This window comes from Martes martes, assembly GCF_963455335.1.
Source record: "Martes martes genome assembly, chromosome: 5".
NCBI lineage: Eukaryota > Metazoa > Chordata > Mammalia > Carnivora > Mustelidae > Martes > Martes martes.
In genome coordinates this window covers 140,040,904-140,067,331 of record NC_137892.1, presented here as the reverse complement: position 1 = coordinate 140,067,331, position 26,428 = coordinate 140,040,904, and the positions used below count along the sequence as shown (strand labels likewise).

Below are 26,428 nucleotides of genomic sequence, written 5' to 3'. Positions count from 1 at the left end.
CATTCTTTCGTGGCCGTCTTCACGACCCTCCTGGTTTGGCAGTCAGGGCTTTGTACTGCTTCCCCCTGTGGGCCACAGAGCCGAGACTCTCCTCTGAGCACAAAGTTTCTGATGCAAATTCCTACCATCCACCAAATATGTAAGTGGAGAGAGAATCTGGACAAAGGAAAAACAACTTACCTATTCTTACGCTTCCTCCAATTCAGAACGAGGAGGAGTGTGGGTTCACCTTCTGAAATGGAGGAGGCAGCTCTGAGCAGTCCACACTCCCAGGCTGCTCTGTGCGCAGTCCTTGGAGAATCCGCACATTTAATTGTCACTGTGGTTAAGCCCCAAAGCTTGTAAAATTGTAACATTTATGTGTGTTCAAGGTACTGAGAGTCCCAAATCATGAGGGCGGTCCATTCCTCTGTAATCTTCCGTGGTTGAGTTTGTGGCTTTGTCTCAAGTCATTAGACCAAGATGTCTTCATTTCTGTAGGGAACTATAACCCCCGGGTGTATGTGACTCTCTGTGGGAACAATTGTATTCCTGTTCCTTTGGTCACAGTACGCTTAATCTGGTCTTTATCTAGGGCATATCCTGGGAGTTAGGGAGAGCTTCTGTGGCAGAATAGACAAGACTCACCCCACAAGGCACCCAGGGAAAAAGGGGAGGGCTTGTTCTATGGCATTTCAGAGAGCACGCCGACTCTCCTCCTCGGATAAGGGCGCAACGCCTCGGGGCCACACTGCTTTAATCTCTGACCAGGGTCTCATAGTCTGTCGTTTCTCATTTATCAGCCCAAACCCAGATGTCCCTCGGGGGCATTCTTTGTAAGAGAAACCATAGTATTTTGTAGCCAAGTGAGGTTTTATTACTGCATTTGCTTTCCCTTTACCCAGGAAGAAATACAGAATAACCATTGAGAGGCGAAGCCAGCAGGAAGAAAGTAACGTTGGAAAACATCGAGAGTTACGGGAAGACTCCATCAGATCCCATTTTTCAGTGGCTTAAAAGAAAGCCTTTTCTTTCGGCCTGAGATTCTTTAAGGAGATAGATGGGATGAAAGACATCAATGGAACAGAAGGGGCGCTCTTGAAGAACTCATTCTTTTAAGCAGTTAGTCATTTCGTTGTAAAATTTCTTTGGAAGCTCAGGAACTATTTTGAATCACCATATGCCTCCCGGGCTTTCACCTCACGACAAACAAGTATGAGAATACAACATCACTCTGTTAAATGTTTGTACTGTTTCAAGGGCATATGATTAGATTTATGTTTGGAAATCTGATGTCTCCATATTCTGATGGTTTTGGGGGGCATTTCATATAAAGCTACAAAAATGTGGTTTTCTGAAATGAAATGTTTTATAGCTAGAATAAAATCATTTTTACAAGTAGAATATTCTTGGAAAGAATTTAACATCCCAAAAGAGGAAAATGTAATGAAAAATCTCAAGGTTGGAAATACAGTGTTCCTTTTTCTAGTGCTGGTGGACAGATTTGAAGTTAAGGACAGCTCTGTCCAATGTATATATTCAGGTCCCGACTTCATATCTCCAAAAAGGATTTCTGGCCTGTCTCCTTCAGTGTCTCATAAAAGCTATTCTGGAAAGTTGTAACTATTAATAAGATAAGAGGATTTATATAAGAAAAACAAATCTAAAATGTTTCACTTTTTAATGTAAAAAAAAAGCCCTATTTCACACTAACATTTTATTTTTAGGTATTTTAATCTTATATTTTGCTATTAGAAAATATGTCTATTTTTTCATTTTGAAGATTAAATTCCACTTATATTTTAAAAGCATGGGTAAAGTGTGCAACAAACCAGCAATGATGAAAGAGGCTTCTCTTTTTTTCCCTGTTTCCCTATCCCCTTGGCCATAGCCAGATGCCAATTGCTGCTTTAATTACAGAGATCTAGGCATGTATTCAGATCACAGACTCTATCGGAGGACATTGATTTACCTGTTTTAAATGCAAAGTTATTTTAGGGATAGACCTCTTCCAGTTCTGGTCAAGTGATGAGTTTCCAGGTAAAGGGTGGAGTTGAGTGGAATTAACTAGGTTTTAAGGCAGCCCTTTTTCCTTAAGAACAACTTTATAGAGTACTAACATTTGACAGTAAGCACAGAAAGGATAACTCTAAAAATGCATACATGACATTTTACTAAGATTCAGTGATATTTTGGTTAAAAGAAGGAATCTAAGTAGCTACTCTATTCCTTTTTAGTGGACTCCACAAAGCTTTAGTGTCATCCACTAATAACCTGTGTAATAGCAGGTGAAGTGTAGATAGAAGAGATTTGAACAAAGTCAAATAAGTATTTACTGAATATCTACCTTGCACCCACTACTCTGCACGTAGGTGTAAACTCAGGTTGCCATTTTTGCTGATAATTTATGGAGAAAATAGTGAGAGAAGAAGAGAGAGTTGGCAGATTAACGTACCATGTTGTAATTATGTCGCTAGGGGCTTTCCTCAGTAACAGTTTGAACATATGAAAAATAGTTTTTAAAATCATCTTAGTGGCTATGAAAGATCATGTATAGGGAGGAAAATAGGGGAGTTCAAGCAAGTCCTTGGTCGTGATGGAGGTCGTAGTTCACATGGGCGGGGGTGGGGGCAGGCAGAGGGAAAGCTGTGTGTCTTGGAAGCTGGCCTGAGCTTGCTTCCCTGGAAGCATCTGCCTCTGCCCTTCCTACTTCAACCAGCCAATGGATTATTTCCGTGAATGGGTTATTTCTGTGTGAGGCATATTTCCCCTCTACATTTAAAAAATGGGATTCAGGCAGCTGGAGAGCATGATAACCGAATGAGCTATGATCAGCCAAAATGACTTTGTTGTAGTTCTCCATGGTGGATGCAAAGGAAAAAGTGCTGACTTCCAAAAAAGATGGCGAAAGAAGGCAAGAAAGGCAAGCTCCAGAAATTCCAACGTCGGAAGAGTGTTTGGGGAGTAAAATCTAGGAAAGCAAAACATTTAACAACTCAGGGCTCCTCAAAGTGAAAACAGAATGGAAGGTTTGCATCCATCTTTTTGTGTGTGTGAATTGAGAACTTATTTCTCTCTCATTTTTATTTATCAATGATGTTTTCAATATATTTTTGAGCTATTCATGTTATACTACCTTGTGTTTGTGAAAAAAAGTTTAAAATTCAAGCCTAGGTGCTTATTACAGGGGGAAGATCATTCTACCTGGTTGTCATCTTTGGACATAAACATTTCTCACCTTTCTGGAATTAATATAGGGGCCCGTTAACTGTAACATTTTTAAAGCAAATATCTTTTATTTCTACTTTAGGTGGAGGAATAGTTCTAAATTTAATATTATATCCCCTGATAAAATGGTGGCATGAAATCTTAGTTTTTTTTTAAATGGCGGACTAAGTCATGAGATTTCTCATAGGTATAGGTACATGCCAGCCCATTCCAAAGTTAAAACCATTCTGGGAGTTCTTGAGATTGATTGCTTATTTATTTACATGTCTGTTTTCACTTCTTTCCTCCTTAAAGTCATCATGTGAATTACCAAAACTCCATTAACTTTATGTTGGAAATTTTTGGAAATTAAGTTGGAAAACTTCACTGCAATGTAGGTATTCGGTGTAAGTGTACCCTGGGTTAAGACCTCTGGAGATTATAATTTGGGACTTAATTTCCTTACAGCTAAGCAGCATCTTTGACAACTAGTCATTTGTACTCCACCAGAAGCCACATATCATACAGTAAAATAAATAGGGCTTTAGTTCTTAAATCACCCCATAAATTTTTACCCTGAAATCTAGGGCACTCAGATTTCAGAAGGGAAACTTCATCACTATTTTCTCATCTGGCCAAGCAAGCTGATAGTTATATAGGTCAAAATGAGTATATATGCTTTGTATATACTCATGGTGCTGGAAATAAGTATACATTTTATGGTCATCATTTCACCTGCTTAGTTTTTTTTTTTTTCCTGGATTCAAAAATAAAAGCTTTCTCCAAATGATCACTTCTATCCAGAAAATTATTTCTGGATAGAGTGCGTATCTTCTCCCAGACTGACTACAGTTTCCACGAGGAAGCCCTACAAATTACATTTCACAGAACTGTCAGCTTGTCTTTTCCTGAACCACAGCCATAGTTCCACAGGCTTTGAAATAGTTTTTTTTTCCCCTCTATTTTAACATTTCAGAGGCTATATTTAATGGAGAGAAGAGAAATGCATGGAAAGAGAATGTCTCCTCTTCTCCTCTTCCTTAAGATTCAGACTTTTGCTTTAGAACGTCTTATCATTCTCCCTGTTCACAAGTTCTAGGGTTCTTAACTTATTCAAGGTAACTGTACCCTCTTTGTCCCCAGTTTACCACTTTCCTTCTGGTTGCTACTGATTTTGAAAGTGTAAGGTGTGCTGTTGGCAGTGACGTCAAAGCTACTGTCTAGATCTCATACAGTGACAATTCAGAAATTAGCTTCCCGTGGCATCATCCCCTTCTTGTGAGTGAGTATACAGGGCTACTTGTGGAAGTCTCTTTAGGAGGCCAAATAAAATATTATACCACCAATATTAAGGGAGTGTTTATACACTGAAAGAAATGCATACTTATGTTTCTTGGGACACAAAGAACCCAGATTCTGAGTGGATACAGTATAAAACCCAACAGCAACCCAAATTAGGGCTCTCCATTGATATTTCACGGGTTCTGTTTAATGATGTCCCTGGTGGTTAGCACTTCACGGAGAAGTTGAAAATGGGAGGAATTTCTTCTTCAGTGGAAAAAACTGGAGCTGTCTGAAAACACGAAATATGCTTTGGGGGCAGCGTGGAAGCATAGAAAACGAGAAGGTGCTGTTCAGAGGGATCTGTTTCTTTTTCAGTTGATGCTTAAAACTACAGAATACCCAATAATTTAGCCCATCTTCAACAGCCAGACTCAGCAAGAAGCTTGGGACACACCCAGCCAGAAGAATCGGGAGTTGATCCTCGGAAAGAAACAGACGAGAGTGGCATTGCAAGCAGCCCCTGTCCTTACCACCCCTTTCTCCCTCATTCCCACCGCCACCATGGATCTCCCTTACCCCCAGCCTCCCGCCATGCACTGTGGCTCCAAAGATGCCTCGGCATCTGGCCCATGCAGGTAGAAACTTGTGAGTAGGAACCCTGTACTTCCTCAGAGGGAAAGAACACAAAACAGTGGTGCCTATAGGAACGTAGCTGGCTTTGGATCAGAATCCTCATGCTAACTTGACCGCACACGCTCTGGGGCAGGACAAGCCTGTGATGTGCCTGTATTCCAACAAGCTTTGTTTTGGTTTTCAGCATGTAGATCTCATGACTGTCTCTTGCAGGCATACCCCACAGCTAGACTCTAGGATTAAAATGACTTTCAAAAGGGGCTAGATTGGAGTTTGTTCAAATTTATCATTAACCACTAATGTTAATTCATACCAAAGGTAAAGCAATTCTAAACTAGCTGATGCTGTTAATGTTCATGTTTTAAGCTACTTCAAACATGGTGAAAGGGTTTCAATGGGAGCCGAATAACAGAAGTAAAAATGCGTATGTTATAATAGCTCTTTGATGGATCAGGCGTGGAATGATTCTTAGAGGAGGGATGTGAATAAGCAAAATTAAGAGTTAGCAAAAATGCTGTTTCTTTGATTCACACGTTTAAAGACCTAAATTTTATGCACAGGAATAAAGGGCCCTTCCACAAAGGGCGTAAATTGTCACATGCACTACCAAATTGTTTTTTATGTGCGAGGGGAACAAAGCTGTGATAGCACACAATAATTGGGCAGAAAATGTCGAGAAAGAGGAAAATTTGGATTTCAAAACAGGATGCCCTATTTATTATTTAATGCCAACATCTGAAAAAGTTCAAAGTGGTGCGTCTTACAATGGGGGTGCCCACTGTAAGTTCAAAGCATCTTACAAAGTGGTGCGTCTTGCAAGACAGCAATGGGGGTGCCCTCAGTAACCTGGAGATGCTGTGAGTTTGTAGAATTTTTCTGCTGGGTCTTGGGAATCTGAGCTTTGTTCCCCATGCAATGGTGAGTACTGAAACCAAGAGGACACGGAATAGATACCATGAAGGATTACTTCTGCAGCCCTTATCTTCTGGGCCATATTACTCATGGTTATTTTAAATATAGGACTACCAAACAATACAAAGCTACCATGAGTATGGTAGAAAAGTAAAATAAAAGCTGCACAAGCTACCATTTATTATTCTAATGTAAGTAGAACTATCTGCATATAATGTGATTTAATTTATTGTTTTGTGTAGAAAATGAAAATTAATGACTGTGGATATAACCCCTGTTTTGTATAATATATTTTATTTCTGATGCAAACTGGTCATTTAAAATATCTACTTGGTTTGGTGTTTGGATATAAATGTGTATGTGTTCTTGTAAATGTTTCTCTTAAGCAAGAATGCCACATGCTCACAGTATAACAATGTGTTCTCATTAAAAATACATCCCACAGAAACCTTTTCCTGTTTATAATTCAACCAACATACACTGCACATATCCATAGTCTCTGAGGACTTTCTGTTTTGCTAGGATGAGTGGAAGTGAAGGTCAGTTAGTGGTTGGGGTGGATTGAATGGTACCCACAGAAGAACTCAAGAATTTCTGCCCAGTAAAGGGACGTTTATAGAAATAAGAAAACAATCTATTATAATGAGTGGTGAACCTTGACCTGGCAGGTAAGGAAAGAACTCTTCAGGGATACTGTTTTCTTGCATCTACATAGTTATGCAGTTGGCCTTGGTGACTCATATTGTGATGTCCCTTGCCCGGTTGGAAGAGGTCCTAAGTCAGTTTTGTCACTCCGAAGAGCTCCTCGGGTTCTAGCAGACTAAGCAAACTGACTAGCTTCAAGCATCTGCAGTTGCCTTGAGGTTGTAAAAAGCTGCCTCATTATCTAGAAAGTTATTTATGATTCACTTTAAGCTGGAGAAACACAGCCATTCTCACGGTTGGAATGATGTTTCCCTGGTCGTGCTGTGGCTGTCACTGCCGGTGAAGTCCCAGGACAGCACCACAAAGGCCATCCACGCAGGGTGCCCAGGTTGGAGAGGATTCCGGGCTGCAGGTGGGAGTGGGGGTTGGGGGAGGGCTGTGGGAGGGCCTGCCAGGACTGAAGGGTGGGGCCCAGAAAGCTCCGGGAAACATAGGCTGTCTCAGTCCACTGGGGCTGCCACACCAGAATACCAGACTGGGGGTCTTCACCCAGAAACGTATTTCTCACGGTGCTGGAGGCTGGAAGTCCAAGATCAAGATGTCTGCTATTTTGGTTCCTGGTGAGAGCTTTCTCCTTGGCTCATGGATGCCTGCCTTCTTGCTGTATTCTCATGTGTCCTTTCCTGGGTGCATATGTGTGCAGAGACAGAGAGAGAGGTATGTGTTGGGAAGCCTGAGCCAGTGTACTGGATGAACAACACGCAGAGTCCCATCTGATGAATGAGGAGGCACGAGGCTCCCACACAGGGTTGGCAGGTAACTAACTCCCTTAGCATTGGAGCTCACACTTTGGGGAAGTGAAGATCTTGGGGTTCTTTTGATGGAAGGTCCAGTTTCAATATACTCACAGAAAGGGAGTAAAGTCACCAGATTTATTACTTACAAATCCCAGAAACAGGGTGTAGAGGGCAGGAAATGCAGTGAGGGGAGGGGGGGAGGGAGCAGGCCATCCTCTGTCCCCGGTCATGGGTCAGCATGAGATAGACAGCAGGAGGAGCGCCTGGGTCACTCAGTAGGTTACTGCCTTCAGCTCACATCATGATCCTGGAGTCCTGGAGTTGAGACCCACACTGGGCTCCCACTCAGCAGGGAGTCTGCCTCTCTCTTTCCCTCTGCCTCTCCCCTGCTTGTGATCTCTCTCTCTCTCTCTCAAATAAATAAAATAAAATCTTTAAAGAAAAAGAGATAGCAGGGTAGCAAGCATCTATTATTTATAAGGTAGGAGGGGTAGAGGTCGCTAACGTTTCACAGGCTTAACTCCAAATGGTTATTTGTGAAAAGTAAAGCAGGGGCGAATGGCAGGACTCTCCTAAGTTAAAGTCCTTATCTGTGGATGTGAGTAGGATTATCATACTGTAAAATGCCTGGTCAGCAGCTCAAAGCAAAAGTTGTTTTTCTCATCACAAGACAGACAGACAAGTAGAGAGGTGGTGGCTCTTGAGTCTCTCCTTAGGAGGACACTAATCCTATTAGATCAGGGCCCCACCCTTGTGACCTCACTTAACTTAATTACTTCCTTAGTGGCTCCATTCCAAACTGGGCCACACTGGAGGAGGGTTGGATTTCACCATAGGAATTTGAGGGGAAACACATTCAGTCCATAATGTACAGGGTATTCCTATTACTTCCCCATATCACCTTGAGGACCGTGGCCTCCTTGAATCTTTCCACCGCATGTCTTACCTCCTCATCCCTCTCTGAACTTCTTCATTCATACCCAATATCCATGACAGGCCAAGGATGTCTCATCGCTGTGGCTAGTGGGGGCTACGTTCCCTTGAGGAGCCTTAGGGAGCTCCAAACATCATCCATTTAAGACCCTTTCGTAACCCTAAATTATGGACTTCTGGCATAGACATACTATAGTCTGTAGTGGCTACTATTAGAAGAGGTATCAATGACTGCATAAAAAACAGTCATTTAATAAACCATCTCTTAGCACCAAACTAGAACGAAGAGAAAGAATTCCTTTTGCAGGCTTTGTTCCTCCCTGACCATCAGCATCTGTTGAAGTCCCGTCATTCCCATTTCAGAGATGAGGATGCTCTTGGAGCCAGGGGAGAACCCTGGCTCCATATGTGAGGCTGTGTACCCCTTGTGGACGTGGGGGTGACCACAGTCCTCACTGGGCTGCTGCGAAGGCTTCAGACTTAGAACCCTGCCTGGCAGGTAGTGAAGCACTCAGGAGGGTGATTGTTAGCCTCTCCCGCTTCCTTGGCTATGGAGACAAAGCCCCCAGTTGGTCATTTTAGATGACTTTCAAGATAATTTGCCTTGATGACAAGTAGCCCCACCCTCCTGTGGGATGAGAAGAGAGGCAATGAGGAGGAAGAGGTCCCTTTTTTGTACATTGGCCTCCTCCTGAAGGGTCCAGACAAGGGCGGAGAGTGGGACAGTGATGGCCACATTATCTCTGAGGCCCTCAGAGGGCCAGAGCGGTTTTTTCCAGATCTGTTTCTCCTCAGATGGAGGTGGCCCTGCTGGCCTCGCATGTCAGCATGGTCTCACACTGGCCTTCTTGCCCTCACTGATCTGGCCCCAAGAACCACTCCCTGGACTTCATCATCCTGGGGCAACCATGCTCACAGCTGGGCTCTGTCAGAGCAATGTCTGCTCCCCTCCCAACATAAAGGACCCTCATGGGTCCTGGAGAATATCTTTCCTACCACTGTTTGCCCTCGGTCCAGGTCTCCCCTAGGAATGCTGGGATTTTGTCTCAAATGCAACAGCAGCACCTCATAAGGGTGTTAGTGGCTGGGGGGGGGGTGAATTGCCTAGTATAGACAGAAGGGGTTCTTGTTCCATTGCTACTCCAGTGGGCAAAGAGAGAACAGGCATCAGCAGCCTGGTGGGAGATGATGGCATCAAAGTCCTGAAGTTCCGGGCATATAGGGGAACCCCCCAGGTCCCAGGACACCCGAGACTGGGACAGAGACCACACTGCTCTTCCAAGAGGGCCTCTGATGGCTCAGAGTGTGGGTCAGGTAAGGCAGATCTGGGAGGCTATGCTCCAGAGGCTGTGTTCTGTGTGTCACCCCCTCCTTATCCCTTAGCGTGGTGGCCAGTGCAGGCTTCCCTCCCCGGGTGCTTGAAAAGAACCGGCTGTGCACGAGAGCTCTGTGCTCCTTGAGCAGGAACGTCTTGGGTGGTGTCAAAGGTATTCTATGCTTTCAGGCAAAAATCCAACAGAAGATTGTATCTGAATGGAACTTGGCACCTGAACTGTATACCCCTTCATGACTGTTCTCAGCATTTTATTCAGAAGGAAAATGAAGAATGAACAAGAGTGTGTGCCCTTCTCAATTCAGTATCGGTAGCTGGCTACTGAGAGCTCTCTGCGTGTCAAGACTGGGCTAAGCACCTCAAACGGGTTCATTTTCTAAGCCATTTGATGGTTATCCATATGTCACCGATGAAGTAGGACTATGGTCACTTCAAAAGTGTGTAAATGGAGGCACAGAGAGGTTAAGTAACTTGCTCAAGGCCTCCCAGCTACCAAGGGGCAGGTCGGGGATTTGATGTCCGGCTGCTGTTCTAGACAATGACTATGCCAAACCACGTAGTCTGTAGAGTGGCCACTGTCAGTCTTCTCCAAGCAGAGCTCCCTCCCTGCTCATCACTGTCCACATCCCGACAGATTCCCGTTCCCTGTCTCCCTGTTCATCTTCCCTGTCACCGAACAAGGCCTTTATCACCTCAGCCCCAAAGTGGTGGGGAGCAGCCTCCTACTCCTGCTCCCCTCTTTTCCTCATTCTTCTCACCGCCGCCATGTCAGTCTCCCTAAGACACTGCTCTGACGTCACTCTCTCGTACTCAGTCATCTCCAATGACTCCCATCCCTCCGGGTCAGATTCCCTGCTCTGTGCCTGGCGTTCACAGCCCCACGCCCTCAGTCAACATCCTGATTAGGCCCTAGTCCTTCGTTTAAGGTAGGTCGCGCTGAATTTGACCTACTCAAACTGGTTTTCTTGTCACACACTAGACACACTACACACCCTACACATTACACACTCCCTGCACTTCCTTGACTGCAACTTTTTATTCCCTCCGTTCCTCCTCCTTGGAAGACCCTTTGCTTACCAGTCAGGCCCATCCTTTACGTGCAGTTCCCACCCCCGTTTCTCCGTGGACGTCCCTGCCCACCCCGGCTTCAGATGAACTCTCCCTTACTTTGTGGCACTTATTGTCTCAGGGGTTGTGAATGCCTGGTCTGCAGATGCATTCTCTTTGGCTAGCTAGTGTTTAGAAAAAGAAAAAAGGAATTTTAATGCCTCCGAGGGTCCCAACACTCTCCAACTTGCCAGAAGCCCTACACTCCTGATGCTTTTACATCCAGCTTCCTTCACTAATTTACATTAGGTTTTGGGACTTGCAAATTGTTTTGAACAATCATGTAGAGCTTTGTACCACCTCTTCTGCTGCCACTTTACTTCTCCTTTTAATGATAACCTCCGCACTGCTGGTCTTCAAAGAATATCCTTCAAAAAATAGCCTTTCTCTCCTCTCAGTTTCTTCATCAAGTACTAAGTATTCCAAAATAAAATATTTCCTGCATCAGGCGATTTATTACCCCAAAAGCCTCCATACGGTTTTTGTAATGTGGATACTCCATAATGTTTCTAATTTGTGGAATTTTCTTAAAATGGAGATATTCTTTTTTTTTAAAATATTTTATTTATTTCTTTGACAGTTAGAGATCACAAGTAGGCAAAGAGGCAGGCAGAGAGAGAGAGGAGGAAGCAGGCTCCCTGCTGAGCAGAGAGCCTGATGTGGGGCTCGATCCCAGGACCCTGGGATCATGACCTGAGCTGAAGGCAGAGGCTTTAACCCACTGAGCCACCCAGGTGCCCCAAAATGGAGATATTCTTAAAAGGCCTGCTTAAATCTCTGTTTTATTATTAGGTGTGGGGTCTCAGCAAACCACAGGACTTTGTTAGCCTCAGTTTCCTCCCTTGTACAATTAGGAGGATAATAACTACTTTGAAGGCTTCAAGTGTTTCCTGACACACAGTAGCAGTTCAGCAAATGCCGGTTGTTACCGTTTGCATGAGGTAGCCTTAGTGCCTCAAGTTCTCAGGCTCCTGTGTGAAGACTGGCTCATAATTGTGGTTCTTGTATGTGACCTTGTGGTAGATTCTATCTACCCCCACCCTCATTTCATAGATGAGGACCCTGGGGTGTGCACAAGATGGCAGGTGGGAGGTTCCCGGCATAGAGAAGTAACACTAGCTCGCATTGGTGGCATTGAACTTCCCAGGACCCTCGAGGGCTAAACTATGTCATGCGGTCCCTACCAGAGCCCGGTGAGGCAGGCACTGCGGTCATCTCTGAGACAGAGTGCTTTAACACCTTGCCTGGTCCCCCAGCCAGGAAGTGACAAAGTCAGGGCATGAAATACCGTAGCGGCCACTGCAAAGACCCTCGAAGACTGCCTCACCTTTAACCCTCTGTTTCCCACCCCCCTGTCAGACATCAGTGGTGAGGATGAAAAAAAGATGGTGTCTTTCCAGCAGAATTTAGGATTTCAGCCTGTAGGTTCCCATGTATTATCTGTAGGCTGGTTGTCAACCCAGGGAATGTGACCAGTTTGTGCTTTAATAAGGACAATGAGGACAATAATAGGGAAATGTACATAAACACTAATTGATTCAATATGGAAAGTTTTGGCGTTTTTTCCTTGAGATTACAACTATGATTTTCTGTCTGAGCTGGGAGAATATCTTTTCTATCATCAAATGTGCTTTCCTTTTTTCTTTTTAGGTCTTTACTTGACAGAATTTAATGTTGGTAAATGATAGTTGAAATTCATGACGTCTATCAGTCTAGAGACATTAGTCTGTTGTCAAGATGGGATTACATAATGTCTGCTTGTTTATTCACGGTGACAGGGGACTACATCCTGTCTTCTGGACCAGCCTTCCCCCTTGCTGTGTCGCATGGCTTAGGAACACCCATCTGTTCAGTAAATCCTTGCTGGCTGATTTCTTTTAAAGATTTTATTTATTTATTTGACAGACAGAGATTACAAGTAGGCAGAGAGGCAGGCAGAGAGAGAGGGGGAAGAAGGCTCCCCGCTGAGCAGAGAGCCCGATGCAGAGTTCGATCCCAGGACCCTGGGATCATGACCTGAGCTGAAGGCAGAGGCCTTAACCCACTGAGCCACCCAGGCGCCCCTGGCTGATTCTTTTAAAGGCCACATGAAACCTGTGCCCAGCCCAGGTTCCTAATAGTTAATCCTTGTCTTCCTTGAGATCTCTCACATTCTGCTAGTTGAGGGATCGATAGATCATTTCTAAACCAAAACTATTGGCAAAACAAACATCCCAGACCCCTGATCTTTCCTTCAAAGGTTTTCCTTTTTCACTTTTAAAAAAGATTTTATTTATTTATTTTTCGAGAGCGAGAAACAGAGTGCAAGCAGGGGGAGGAGCAGAAGGGCCGGGAGAGGGAGGGCAGAGTCTCAAGCAGATTCCACGGGGAAAGCCGAGTCCAGCCTGGGGCTTGATCTCACCCGCTGAGGTCCGGCCCCAGCCTAAACCGAGAGCGGGATGCTCAATCCACCGAGCCACTCTGGCGCCCCGAAAAGGGTTTCTGAAAACCGGCCTCCAGGGTTGAACTTGTGGATACATTTACAAGCAGCTCCTGTGGTGAAACAGCACCACTTACCAGGTCATTGTGACAACGATGGTGGTAACAGCGTGACAATACGCTCGCAAACGATCACACTACATGTTTTTTCTTACTTTATTAAGCCTTTTCTAGCTGCCTAAAAATTTTTTTTTTCTCAAAAAATGTGAGGGTAGGTGACTCGCAGTGTTACGTTCGCGTCAGGCGTCAGCGCAGGGACCCCACACTCTGTGCCTTCTCTGCTCCGCGCAGGCGTGGTCGCGCTGTCACAGGGTCACTGACTAGACGCCCTAGGCTGTGCCTTTCCTTCCTTTCTTACTCAACCCTCCCTGGACGCCTGCACCTCCCACTCTCCTTCCCGCATTTTCCCGGCCCCGCCCTCCCTCTCCCGCCCCGACCCTCAGTTTGTTCTCTGGTACTGATAGCGCTTTTTGTTTGTTTATTCATTTGTTTTGTTTTGTTTTGTTTTTGGATTCCACATGAGGAAATCGTATGGTATTCGTCTTCCTTATTTAGTGTATACTTGCAAATTATCACACTGGAACATTTTTTTCTTACTTTAAGCTTTTTATAGCTGCTTTGACTTAAGAGCAAAAAAGAAAAGCCCCTGAAGCCAAAACCCTGCCTATCAGTGCGGATGTTTTATAACATTTTATTCTTCATTTCTACCCATCCAAGATCCTATATCTTCGCTTTCAAGTAAGCCTTGGCCCAAAGGCTTTCTTAGATTTTACTTAAGAATTAACGATCATCCTGTGGTTCATCTCTGTCCTTAACCAAATCAGCCAGCCTCTGGCAGCGAGCCGGAGTTGTTTGTAGTGGCTTGTGAGAACAATTTATTAACATTTCAGAAACTCTGTGACCTGGTTAACAAAGTCATTCTTAAGAGCTAAGTTATATAAGCTTATAATTAAATACATTTTGTTTTATTATTATTACAATTTTTTTTTAGATTTTATTTATTCATTTGAGAGAAAGAGTGAGCCAGCATAAGGTGGCAGGGAAGGGGCAGAGGGGGAGGGAGAGGGCGAGAAAGAGGGGCTCTCTCAAGACAGTTCCATGCTGAGAGCATGGAGTCCCGGGCAAGTCCCGAGTCGCAAGTCTCCATCGCACAACCCCGAGATGATGACCTAAGCTGAAACCAAGAGTCAGACACTCAACTGACTGAGCCACCCAGGTGCCCCTAAATAAATTTCATTAAAAAAAAAAAAAGGTAATAGGGGCACCTGGGTGGCTCAGTGGGTTAAAGCCTCTGCCTTCGGCTCAAGTCATGATCCCGGGGTCCTGGGATGGAGCCCCATATTGGGCTCTCTGCTCAGCGGGGAGCCTGCTTCCTCTCTCTCTCTGCCTGCCTCTCTGCCTACTTGTGATCTCTCTCTCTGTCAAATAAATAAGTAAATAAATCTTTAAAAAAATACAAAAAGGTAATAAATACTCAAAACATCCCTTTCAAATTATTTCATTACATTTTACTATTATCCATGCACTTGGGTTATTCACATCTACTCTGTCTGTAGGCTCTCTGTAGGGAAATACAAAATCACCACGTACTCCTGTACGTCTCTTCTTAGCTCCACTTCAGTGAAGTCACGTTGGTATTGACATTGGCCGTGTTAGGAGTATTTACACCCCACACATTAACGAACACTACAGATTATGGCACATTCCCTCCAGAGACCTGGTTGTTAAACGTTTGCTAATTTACCAATTGTTTACGATTTTCTTCTTCCTTCTAGGCGAACCCAGAATGCAACCCACCCATGAGGCTTCTCTTTCACAGAAAAAGAAATTGATATTCTAAGAAGTTAAATGACCTTTCGAAGTCTCACAGCTGATAAACAGTAAACCGAGCACTAGAGCCCAGGGCTTCAAAAGCCTACCTAGTGTTCTTTTTTATGTTAGAGAATGAAGGGCACCTCTAAAAAACCTTGACTCTAAAAGGAACCTTGATGGGATAAACTTCCCAACATACTAATGGCCGCAGAGAAAGTGCTACCCTGAGGGTCTCCCAGGAGATCAAAGATTTGATTCTTGTTTCCTTAAAAGATAAAAATGCTTTTGTGGCCACAGCTAATAGGCCCAGATTATTTTATAAGAAACTCTCAGTATTTTAGTGAAGTTTGTATGTACAGTGGAAGTTGGAGGATGGGAAGGGGAGGGGCCGGAAGGATGAGAACCCTTTGGAACCCGATCATTGGAAACTTTGCTCTTGTTGAACCTTGTAGAACCCTCATCCTCCTCCTTTTACAGCTCCCAGCCCCACACACCACACACCCATACATGGCACACATAGTAAAGATGGAAACGTGATTAAAAATATAGAAAATAGTAGGCCTTCCAAGTAAGACGTCAGTCCATGCATTTGCAAAATGCCATATCTTATGACCATTTAAATATTACATTTATGATATAGAATCAATCTAAGCACACTCGTAGTACAGCAGAGAGATTTTAGAGGCTTCCTCAGGAGTAATGGATATAATTTCCTAAATAGAATGAGGAATCTGGCATCAGTCTCCTATATAAACTCTGAGACCCACTGCTATTTTTGAAAAATCGCTCATAGAACAGTGTTTTTAATATACTTAGTTTGATTCCATAAAATTAATAAAATGAATGTGATAATTGATAATAACTTAATGGCTTGCCTCGTTGTTTCATGATGTTATTTGCATGGCACAGCTACTGCCCTCGAAGGACTAGTGTTTTCTTTTTCTACCCTTACTGGTCAAGGATGTTCAGTTCCTCTGTAGGCATCATAGCTCTATATCTGTGATGATGTATCTTTTTTTTTTTTTTTAAGATTTTATTGATTTGTTTAGAGAGAGAGAGAGCAAGCACATGAGCGGGAGGGGCAGAGAGAGGGAGAGAGAGACAGAGAGACTCGCAGGCAGACTCCCTGCTCAGCATGGATTCTGACTCAGGGCTTGATCCCAGGACCCTGAGATCATCACCTGAGCTGAAGGCAGACACCAACTGAGCCACCCAGGTGCCCCTGTGATGGTATTTCTGACTCAATATTTGATTTTTAATTTCATGCCCAACCTCCCACCACTCAAATTTTATCTTATTTTCTATCCTGGGAACTCAGGTACATTGTGAATATTTCCCTTGACAACCACAATATATACTCTTAGTAACCAAGTATTTGTCTATATGTAATGTTATGCTAGATACAAATGGGCAGGGAATATTCTCCACATCGACCGGTAGACCGAAATATTTAAATTGCAATGATCCCTTGAAATCTTTAAGTATGAGCGATGCTTTCTGATATACAAATGAAGGGCTGTGAATAAGCAAGAAATGGACACTGAGTACATCTACTGGCCCCCTGGAAGGTTGGGGATCATTTAGATGTTCCCATGATTCTCCTCTTCACTACTGTTACATTCAGACAGGATACTGAGAAGTGTAGGAAGCCTATGCTGTTTAGTTTAACACCGAACTTTCAATGATGAAGAGAGATCTGGGTAACCTTGATAGATTTTATATTGCTGTGTTCATGAATCATGTACAAGGTACAGAGTCCAGGCATCCAGGAGTGCTCTACCTCAGTTAAAGCCATCCTCTACTTCACTGCCTTTGGTGAAGAAGATTCCTGTTGTGATCCAGAATTCTCGCCCTTAGCTTGAGAAGCCCATGTAACTCAGCTGTACTAGTAAAGTCCCCAAAAGCTTCATTCCTTAAATCCCTTTCAAACAAGTACAGGAGACATTCCTGCAGCCTACTTAGGAAACTATTTCTTGAGGTACGGTCATCACATTTCTGAAAAATTATGGTGGCAGCTGATCCAAAATCTTGGCCTTGAACTCCAGCCAATGTTTTCTTGACTCCAAAGTGTCCTGCCAAAACAAAGTAATTGCACAGCTGACAGAACCTCTCTTGTTACCTCTTAGGAATGACCATAATTTACAGCCAGCAATGCCAATGGGGGTCTCCCAGTGAACATACGGCCACTCTGGGTGCATTTCAGTGAGTTATCTCAGGGCTAATGGTCTTCTCATTTTTACCTTCTCAGGAAAACACAAAATTCCTTGTCTGAGGAGAAAGAACATCGCTGATAAGGAGCTCTGTTTTTATTGTAACCATGTGCTCCTTTTTTCTTTCTAGATATCTACTTGTTTCCTGACAGTTTGGTCCCATTTCCTGAGGGCTCTAAATCCTCACCTAGGTACTGGTTCCAGGCTTAAGGTGGTTGTGAACAAAGCTGTCACTATGGAGACTTTTAAAGGAAAGACATCGTATTTGGCTTTATTTTTTTTTTCTTTTTGCCTTTTTTTTTCATTTCATTTTATTTTATTTTATTTCTTTTCAGTGTTCCAGAATTCATTTGGCTTTAAAAACAGGTAGGCAGGTGAGGTTGTTGCCAGGAGGGATATGGGCATTAGAGGGCTGGGCAGAACAGATGAAGAAGATCAAGAGGTACAAACTTCCAGTTATAAAATAAATGTCACAGAGATGAAAAGTACAGCATAGGGAATATAGTCAATGATATTGCAGTAACATTGTATGGTGACCACAGTAATTGAGATGAGCATTGAGTCATTATGTCTAGAACTGTTGCATCATCTGGAATGCACAGAATTGTTGAAGCAGTATGCTGAGTAATGTATAGAATGTATACATGTATGTACGTATGTCAATTATACATCAACAATAGATTAAAAAAAACTAAGCTCATACAAAATTCAACTTAGCTGCTTGACTTGAAGGTTGCAAAGCAGGAGGAAGCCAGAAAGAGGAGAAAAAAGAAATTGAGAGGCTATAGGCTATGAAGCAAAGGCTGGGAGACTTGTCTTTAAGACAGGAAAAAGCCATTCCCTGAGCATGGGATTCCCCTTGCAGCACAGAGGAAGGTATCACCCAGTGTGCTACTGTTCTAAGTAGCAACTGAGATCACAATACAGAAAAGCCCCCCTTCTGTGCTGAAAAACTGATCACATGATGTGGTATAAAGGGCTGCAATCATTCATTGGTCATTCAGTAATTTTTTTTAATAGAGAATGTGTGTATGCTTGTGAGCATGGGGGTGGTGGTTGGGAAGTTGGGGAAGGGAGTGTGGGTGGGGGGAGGGGCATAGGGAGAGGGAGACAGAATCCTAAGCAGGTTCTGTGCTCAGTGCCCAACGTGGGGCTCGATCCTGACCCTGAGATCATGACCTGAGCCGAAATCAAGAGTCAGACACTTAACTGACTCAGCCAACTGGGTGCCCCTTTTAAATAAATGTTTTAAGTGCTTGTTGCTAGATGTTGGGGACATAATGATTACAAAAGAAGAAGAAGAAGAAGGAGGAGGAGGAAGTGGAGGAGGAGCAGGAGGAGGAGGAGGAGGAGGAGGAGGAGGAAACCTAATGAAACAAACAAAAAATTTGCAAGCTTCCTTCTTCTAAAAGGAAGCTTGAATTTTTCTGAAAGAACATTCTAGGTTTAACTGTTCATTTTAAGGTAAGTAGGTTCTGGGCTCAGGAACCTCTGGGCTATAGATTATAGAATGTAGGAGCCTTTATTGAGGCAGGTGGGAAGATGTATTCCTAAGCTTTGTGAACCTGGGTGAGAAGATGAGAAGCTAAAGGCCCATGGATGACTAAATATTGCACAAGCTAGAAGACTCCAAGGGTTTCCAGGGTTTGTAATTGTACTTAAGAACCTTCAATGTCCTCTGCTTTCTGAGATAAACATATCGAGAAGAAGCACTGAAGAAAGTTCATTGCACTCATCTTCGGGACCAGCCAAAGGGAAGAAAGACTTGGGGACTGATTCTGACAAGGAGGCTCGAAGTCCACCAAAGTCACCCAAGAGAGGCACCTAGTCATGGCAAAATTTCTCTAAAACATTCATTCTCCATTCTGACATGGCTGTTAAAACCCTAGTTTCTGTCAAACTCCCTGCCTCCCCTTCGTGCCCAGGGCAGTGGCTCTGGCTCATGATCTTACTGGTCTGGAGCTTATCAGTTCCTTCTGCATTTTGGGGCCTTGGAGATTTTCCTGGATTTATTTATTTATTTATTTATTTTGTGAGCTCAGCTATACATTTACTGGAATGTTTGATTCTCTCTCTTTCACTCTTCCCAGTATTTCTAGCTGTTCTGTAGTGGGCAGTTTCCACATAATCATATCCTCCACACTGCCAGAAATAAAGTCTTTGCAGTCTGATTAAAGGTAAGGAATGGAAAGAGATCAAGCTAGAAACAGTGGTTGCCTTTTCTTATTTAAAGTTGGAAAGGTCAAGCACTGGTGAGGTCTTCACCTGGGTCTTTGAGGTGAGATGAATTTCTGTATGGAATGTATTTCTCCTGAGAAGAGCATTCTGATAGGACATCAGGTACGTTTGCTGCAGGATTCCTGGGTGTGCTGCCTGGACCACCTAACAGTGTCCCTAAACCTCCCTTAGTTGTACTTACTCTCTGGGGAACTGAGGCTCCTATTCAAGCCTGTGGTCTAGACTACTGGTCTCTGCTCCTCGGGTTCCGTCCCACTGGTTAGCCTTGTTTTTAGTTTTTTGTTACCTTCTGGTTTCTCACTGTCTGAATGTTTTGAATCAATGCCTTTCTTCAAACTAAAGAACTATGTATGCATAGTCCCCTTGTCTGCTCACCTGGTTCCCAGGTTTCTCCCAAGCCCAACCCACTCTGGGGCTTTAGCTCCCAGGATATGTTTCTTTTAGCCTTCTCCCCAGAATGAATAAGGGCAAATCATATGAAGACTGTGCCTTGACAGTTCAGGTTCTAAGGAGGAGAGAGTGGGTGTGTCTGTGGTATCAAAAGATGCAGGTCTATCAAGACATTCAGATCTGGGGAGACCGGAAGTGAGCAGGAAGCAGGCCTTGCATAAACCTCTTTAATCCCGGGATGCCTGGGGGGTTCAGTTGGTTGAGTGTCTGCCTTTGGCTCAGGTCATGGTCCTGGGGTTCTGGGGTCCTGGGATCGAGTCTCGGGTCAGGGTCCTTGCTCAGCGGGGAGGCTGCTTCTCTCCCTGATAGCCACTCCCCTTGCCTGTGCGCTCTCTCTGACAGATAAATAAAATATTTAAAAACAAAACCAAACCTCTTCAATCCCTTTTGTATTCTGAGGTTATTATCTCAGCTCTATCTTCATTTACACTCAATACTTCCCAAGTTACTAGGAAGGACAGACAAGTCCAGATCCCTTAAAACTCTGTATTCTTTTTGTTGTCTGTGAAGAAATTTCTCACCAGATATCTACTGAAGTTCATTACCAATGAGAGAATTCATAGTCTTTTATTTTGATAAAAAGTACATACCATAAAATTTACCAACTTAGCCATTTTTAAGTCCAGTAGTGTTAAGTATATTCACAGTATTGTGAAACAGATTCAGAACTTTTTTTATCTTGCAAATCTAAAACTCTATATCCATTAAACAAAAACTCTTCCCTTCCCTGGTAACCATGATTCTACTATTTCTGTGAATTCGACTACTAGATACCTCATATAAGTGGAATTGTACAATATTTGTCTTTTTGGGACTGGCTTATTTCACTTAGCGTACTGTCTTCAAGGTTCATCCATGTTGTAGCATGTGACAAGACTTCCTTCTTTTTAAAGGCCAAATAATATTCTACTGTGTGTATGCACATTTTGCTTTTACATTAATTTGTCAGTGGACATTTGGATTGCTTCCACATCTTGGCTATTATTAACAGTCCTGCTATAAACACGGGTATGCAAATATTTCTTTGAGACCCTGATTTAAATGTGGGTATATACTCAGAAGTGGGCTTGCTGGAGCATGTGGTAGTCCTATTTTTTAATTTTTTGAGGAACTTCCATACTGTTTTCCATAGCAGTTGCATTTTATATTCCTGCAAGCAGTCCAATTTCTCTACATTCTTGCTAATACTTACTATTTTCTGTTTCTTTGATAGTAACCATCCTAATGGTTGTAAGGTGGTAAAGTCTTTCTTATACTTCTTCATACGATTGCTGGGATTATGGATGTTTTAAAAATATCTGATCAGCCAACCTCTGGTTGCTCAGTTTGACTTTCAATGGCAGATGGCTATCCAAATGATCTTCAAAATTCAAAGAAACTGTGGCAAATTAAGAGTTTTCTGATCAAGAGTGGAAAACATCCAGAACATTCATGTTTGTTTTCCATCCAAAATTATCACTCAATTAATGCTCACCACCAAATTCCACCTGGTTTCTTTACATAAACTTTATAACGTTCTCCTTACAAGACTTCTGTGTGTTTTCCTAATGATGGAAAGACCACTTCATCTTGGCTTCTGCTTTTCTTCTGTGAGCTCATGCTAAGGTCATTGTGCAATGTCTTTTATATGTTTGGGTTAGGGTAGAACTCTAATCCCTCCTGATTCTAAATTTTGGTCTCTCTTCAGACTGGGGTGGTTGGCTTCTTTTGGAGGTCACAAAGGTCACCTTGGCTACCTCTAAATTATGACCACAAGTAACATATTTTCACTGTAAATGACTTTCTTGTTCATTAGATTTTATTTGCAGTTGATATTGGATCAAAACCTGCTGTGCTCACCGTGGCAACCTGCATTCCCAAGAGCATTATGCCATTCCCAAGGACGGTATCTCATGATGACTTTCTGTCTGGTGTACCTCTCCTCCAATGCATGGCTCTAAAATAATAAATCATACCTTTTATATTACCTTTTATTTCCTTACTATCTCTTGAGTTACAGCCCTGCATGCAAAGCACATGGCAAGGAGAATTTATGACTCACAATTGGTGAATATTTTATCTTATTGGGAGGAAGACTGAGGGCAACATAGTGTGCCAACCTGTGCTTGACCAAACACCATTAGAAATTTCAATCCAATCCACCCCAACTGAATGCTTCTGACCTTGAAACTCTTCAGTTATTGGTGCTTTACAAATAAATTGATATGGGGCCATGCTGTTTTTTGGTCATGCGACCAAGGTGATGGTTCTCAAACTGGGGACCTTGTTGAGGCAACAGATCCCATGAGGGATCCCATGAGGCAACAGATCCCATGAACCATATCTACTCACACTTGAAAATGTCTTGCAGAAGTACCCTCATCATAAATAATGTGTGAAGGATTGGTATGGAAAGGAAATTTTTTTTATGATCAAGACTATGGTTAGCATAAACCAGAAATCTTAAAAAAAATTCAATGGTAGAGAAGAAAGACTGGAGAGAAACTGGGTCCTTGACGACACTGATGATCCATCCAGAGCCAGTATTTTAAAGACTTACTGTTAAGTGACGAAATTATTGTTTAAGATAGTTGAGTGGGGATTCTTCATTATTTACAACCCAAAGCATCCAAAACCATGAAGCTATGTTAGGGTTTTAACTAATGAACAATGGGAAGGTGCTAAAGGGTTTTAGCAAAAATGTAACATGGTCAGATATGAATTGCAAAAAGATGGTCTAGTTCCAGTGTTGAAAGTGCTATTGTAGGGGTTTAAGGATGAATGCGTGGGGGTAGGTATAAAGGAGGACCAGGTTTGAGGGGGACGATTATGAGATACATCTCAGACGTGTTGAATGTAATCTGCCTTTAAGTTTTCCTACTGAAGATGCCAGATAGGCACTGAAATATATGGAACTTAGAAATGATATCCTGTTTGGAGAGATAAATTTAGGAGTCACTGATATACTTATTGAAGTCCTGGATAAGGATGTGCTTGGGATGAATCCTTGAGGCACTTCGGTATAATGCCAGGATAGAAGAGTAGGAGTCTCCAAAGGAGACCGAGAAGGATATGCAATGGAAAAGGTCTGAATATCTTAAAGTTAGTCAATGAATTTTTACTTAAGAACCCATGGGACAGAGGGTGGACTTGATGATTTCTCAGAATCTCCTACTTCTGAGATCCTTGATTCTAAAGTAATTACGATTGCTCCACATTGTGGTGTCAATGATAAATACTATCGAATCTTTTTTTTTTTTTTTTTTGAATCCTGCCAATATAAAATAATCCTGCCTTTGAACTCATATTGCGTATTACCTGTATTCCTGTCAGGGAATATCCTACTTTGTGTGGTGGTTGTTTGTGACTATGTCTCATTTCTTTTACTAGAAAAGGTGTTCTTGAAGGCCAGAAATTACATCTTATTTATGTCTTTGTCTTTCTCCCCAGACTGCTCTACTTAACTGACAGAGTATTTTGAATATAGTTAGACACTTATATATTCTTTGGTATTGAGTATTTGCTAAATAATTAAAAACACTTAGTGCAATTGTTAATTTTAAAAATTGAATTCTTGAATGTGAACTAGAAAGTCTGATTGAAGACAAAAGTAAACAAAAATCTCAGCCTGGAGAGATCTAAGGGTCATGGAACATTTACCTGAAGCCCTTTACCTAGTGAGCATCCAGCTGTCAGTTTAAGGTGGTAAGATCATTATGAATCACTGACTTCCAGTTTTCTGAATCAATCTAATGATCAAAACATACAGAAGATAAAATAATCCTTACTCTGACCAGCACTCTTATGTCACCAGAGTTGATCATTTTCCTATTTCCCGTAGTACTACCGAATTGGATCCTTCCTCAATTGAGGAAGAAAGAAATGTTACATTTGGTCAAAGCAGACTTCAAAAATGGATTTAGGATCAGATCTTGATAAAACCTGCCAGATAGTCAATATTGTCAGCTTAATATTATTATAGTATAGTTTTGTGACTGTTTTTAATGGGTGTCCACCCCAAACAACACACTTAACATTTAGGTGAGTTCATTACAAAATATGAGTTGTCAAAAAATGGGTCCATTATCATAGGGAAATTGGATAAAGCATAGAATGGAAGATTAAATGAAACCTAAATTTATTGATACATTCTATTTTCTGGACTCTCTAACATTGTAATTTCATTTGACAAGAAAAATAAAAGTATATGTACACTCGTTTTCAGGTCTTACTTATATATTCAGTAATTAAGAATTTTGAGTATTACTACATCATTCATAATTATCAATTTAAGATAAAAAATTAATTAAATGACTTCCACATCCCAGGTTTTAAAGAAATCTAGATAGGCACTTCTGCTTTCACATATCCAATAGTCCTTCAAAAATTCCCTCTTTTTAAAGCCAGCAACCATTAAGCTACTCTTAAACCCACACTAAGTACTATTTAACACAGGGGACAGAAAGCCAGATAGGTCTGGTTTTTGGTATCAGTAGTGTCTTTGTTGTGGAGAGATGTCAGTTTCCAAATTCTCACTACACTGTACAGAGCTGTGTACCTCAGGCAACTTTATAGCTCAAACCCCACTCCCTGGGGACTTATAGCAACTTGTAAATCCATGAGGAATTTTTCAGCAAAGTTCTATTTCTTAGTTTATTCATGGATTAGAGTTATAAGAGTAGATTCATTCTAAGGCTCTAATGAGCAGGTTTTTTTTTCTTCACACTGAAAAGAACACTTGCTTCTCTTTTTCCAACATTCAGCTTATGATGATTTTAGAATTTATGTTCTCAGTTATATCCCCCATTGACTTTGAAATCTTAGAAAATACTCACCGTGGTTCTTCCCAGAATCCAGCACTATTCAAAGCCTTTCTTTATGTAGCATTAGAAAATGGAGACCCACAAAACTATTTCACATGAGTTTGTTGCTCTGGTTTACTTCTAAGAACATTGGCTCTGCTCTTCCTACTAACCAGAAGTCATGACAGTGGTCTAATAACTGAGCAATGTGTGTTATTAGGGGTAGAGAACACGAAGAGGATTTCCATATTAAGTTTCTCAGAGTCGGGCTGACGGTAAGTTCTTTTTTCTTTCACTGGGAAAGATTTGAACCAGAATTTTTTTAAAAAACAATATATGTCTCCAGAATGAAGTCCATAAAATCAGTCTGAGGGTACTAACGGTCCTATTGCCCACTTGTTAGATGAGCCAGCATCACATCTGTGACTGGTCTGGGTTGTTTCATTTCATTGACTTCTATGGGGCTATCAGTATATGGGCTTTTTACAACTTTTTATTCAGAGCTGAATTTCCTTTCAGTTTTCAATACTTGCTCATTTCTGTTCCATTATTTCCAAATTTCATTCCTTTCGGTTTCACCTCACTTCAAATGCATTTCAAGGGTATCCCCCTCTTTTTGGATAATAAGGTATAACATTTTTGAGTTGAAAAGTCCCTTAGAGTTCACCCATTATGATGTCCTTATTTTACAGATGAGAAAAGTGAGGCACAGAGAAGGGAAGGGAATTGCTTGTCACAATTTAATGGGATTTGTCTTAGATCCTAGCTCTTCTGAGTACCGATTCAGTCCCCTGCCTAAAAAGGCAATGTAATCTGAGGCAGGGATCAGAACCAAGACACGTATCTGAACAGTTTGTCCCCTCACTATATGATTCTGTGTTAGTGTTCTATGCTATGTAACAAATTGCAGCAAACACAGTATCTTAAAACAATGTACATCTACTATCTATTACACCATACTGTATGTCCTCAGCTCCTAGAGGCCACCCTCACTCTCTGGACGTGTGGGCCTTCCAACATGCACATTTACTTCTTCAAGCCCAGCAAGGGAGAAAGTCTCTAATAAGATTGTGTCTTATACAACTTGACATAATCAAGGAGAGACATTGTATCACCATTGCCATATTCTATTGGTTAGAAACAACTCACAAGTAGCACCCAGACTCAAGGCAATGAGGTGATAGAAAGGCATGAATACCAGAAGATGATGATCTTTGAGGGTGACTTTAGAGTCTGTAGACTACAGCCCCCCAAAATGATTTATTTGGGCTAACATCAGAATAAATTTGAGGCAAGCAGTATTTTCACTGTGGATCATGGTCAATTTGCAAATATATTTCTAGAAGTGCATCTCCAGGATCCTATACCTTATTCAATAATTTCATCTTTTTTTTCCCAACGGAGGTACAAAAGATGAGTTTTTCAAATTTATTGGTGAATGAGATCAGTGTTAACAAATATTTTGGATGACGCAATTAGGTTCCATTTTTATTTCCATGCTAATGTAATGGGGATAATATTTTTGATTTATATAAAATGACCTTCATATGTGAATTTCCTTGTATGTAACCTCCTGGACAGCCAGAGGCACCCATTTGCCTTGCAGAAAATTAGAATTTTTGCAGCAAG

General features: G+C 42.1%; 1 protein-coding gene across 4 annotated transcripts in view; it reads left to right on the top strand.

The window, feature by feature from the left end:
• Window positions 1–1,666, top strand: part of NPR3 (natriuretic peptide receptor 3) — a gene marked incomplete at its 5' end in the record, with an annotated part of 67,863 nt that extends 66,197 nt beyond the window's left edge. For 2 of the 4 annotated variants that reach the window (XM_080804427.1, XM_080804425.1), the window contains one exon: window positions 885–1,666. In XM_080804427.1, coding sequence (XP_080660553.1) covers window positions 885–996 — 112 coding nt within the window. In that variant the 3' untranslated portion in view covers window positions 997–1,666. The remainder of the gene's footprint in view (window positions 1–884) is intronic. The other 2 variants (XM_080804428.1, XM_080804426.1) reach the window with 1 other exon arrangement.
• Between the last annotated feature and the right edge of the window lie 24,762 nt (window positions 1,667–26,428).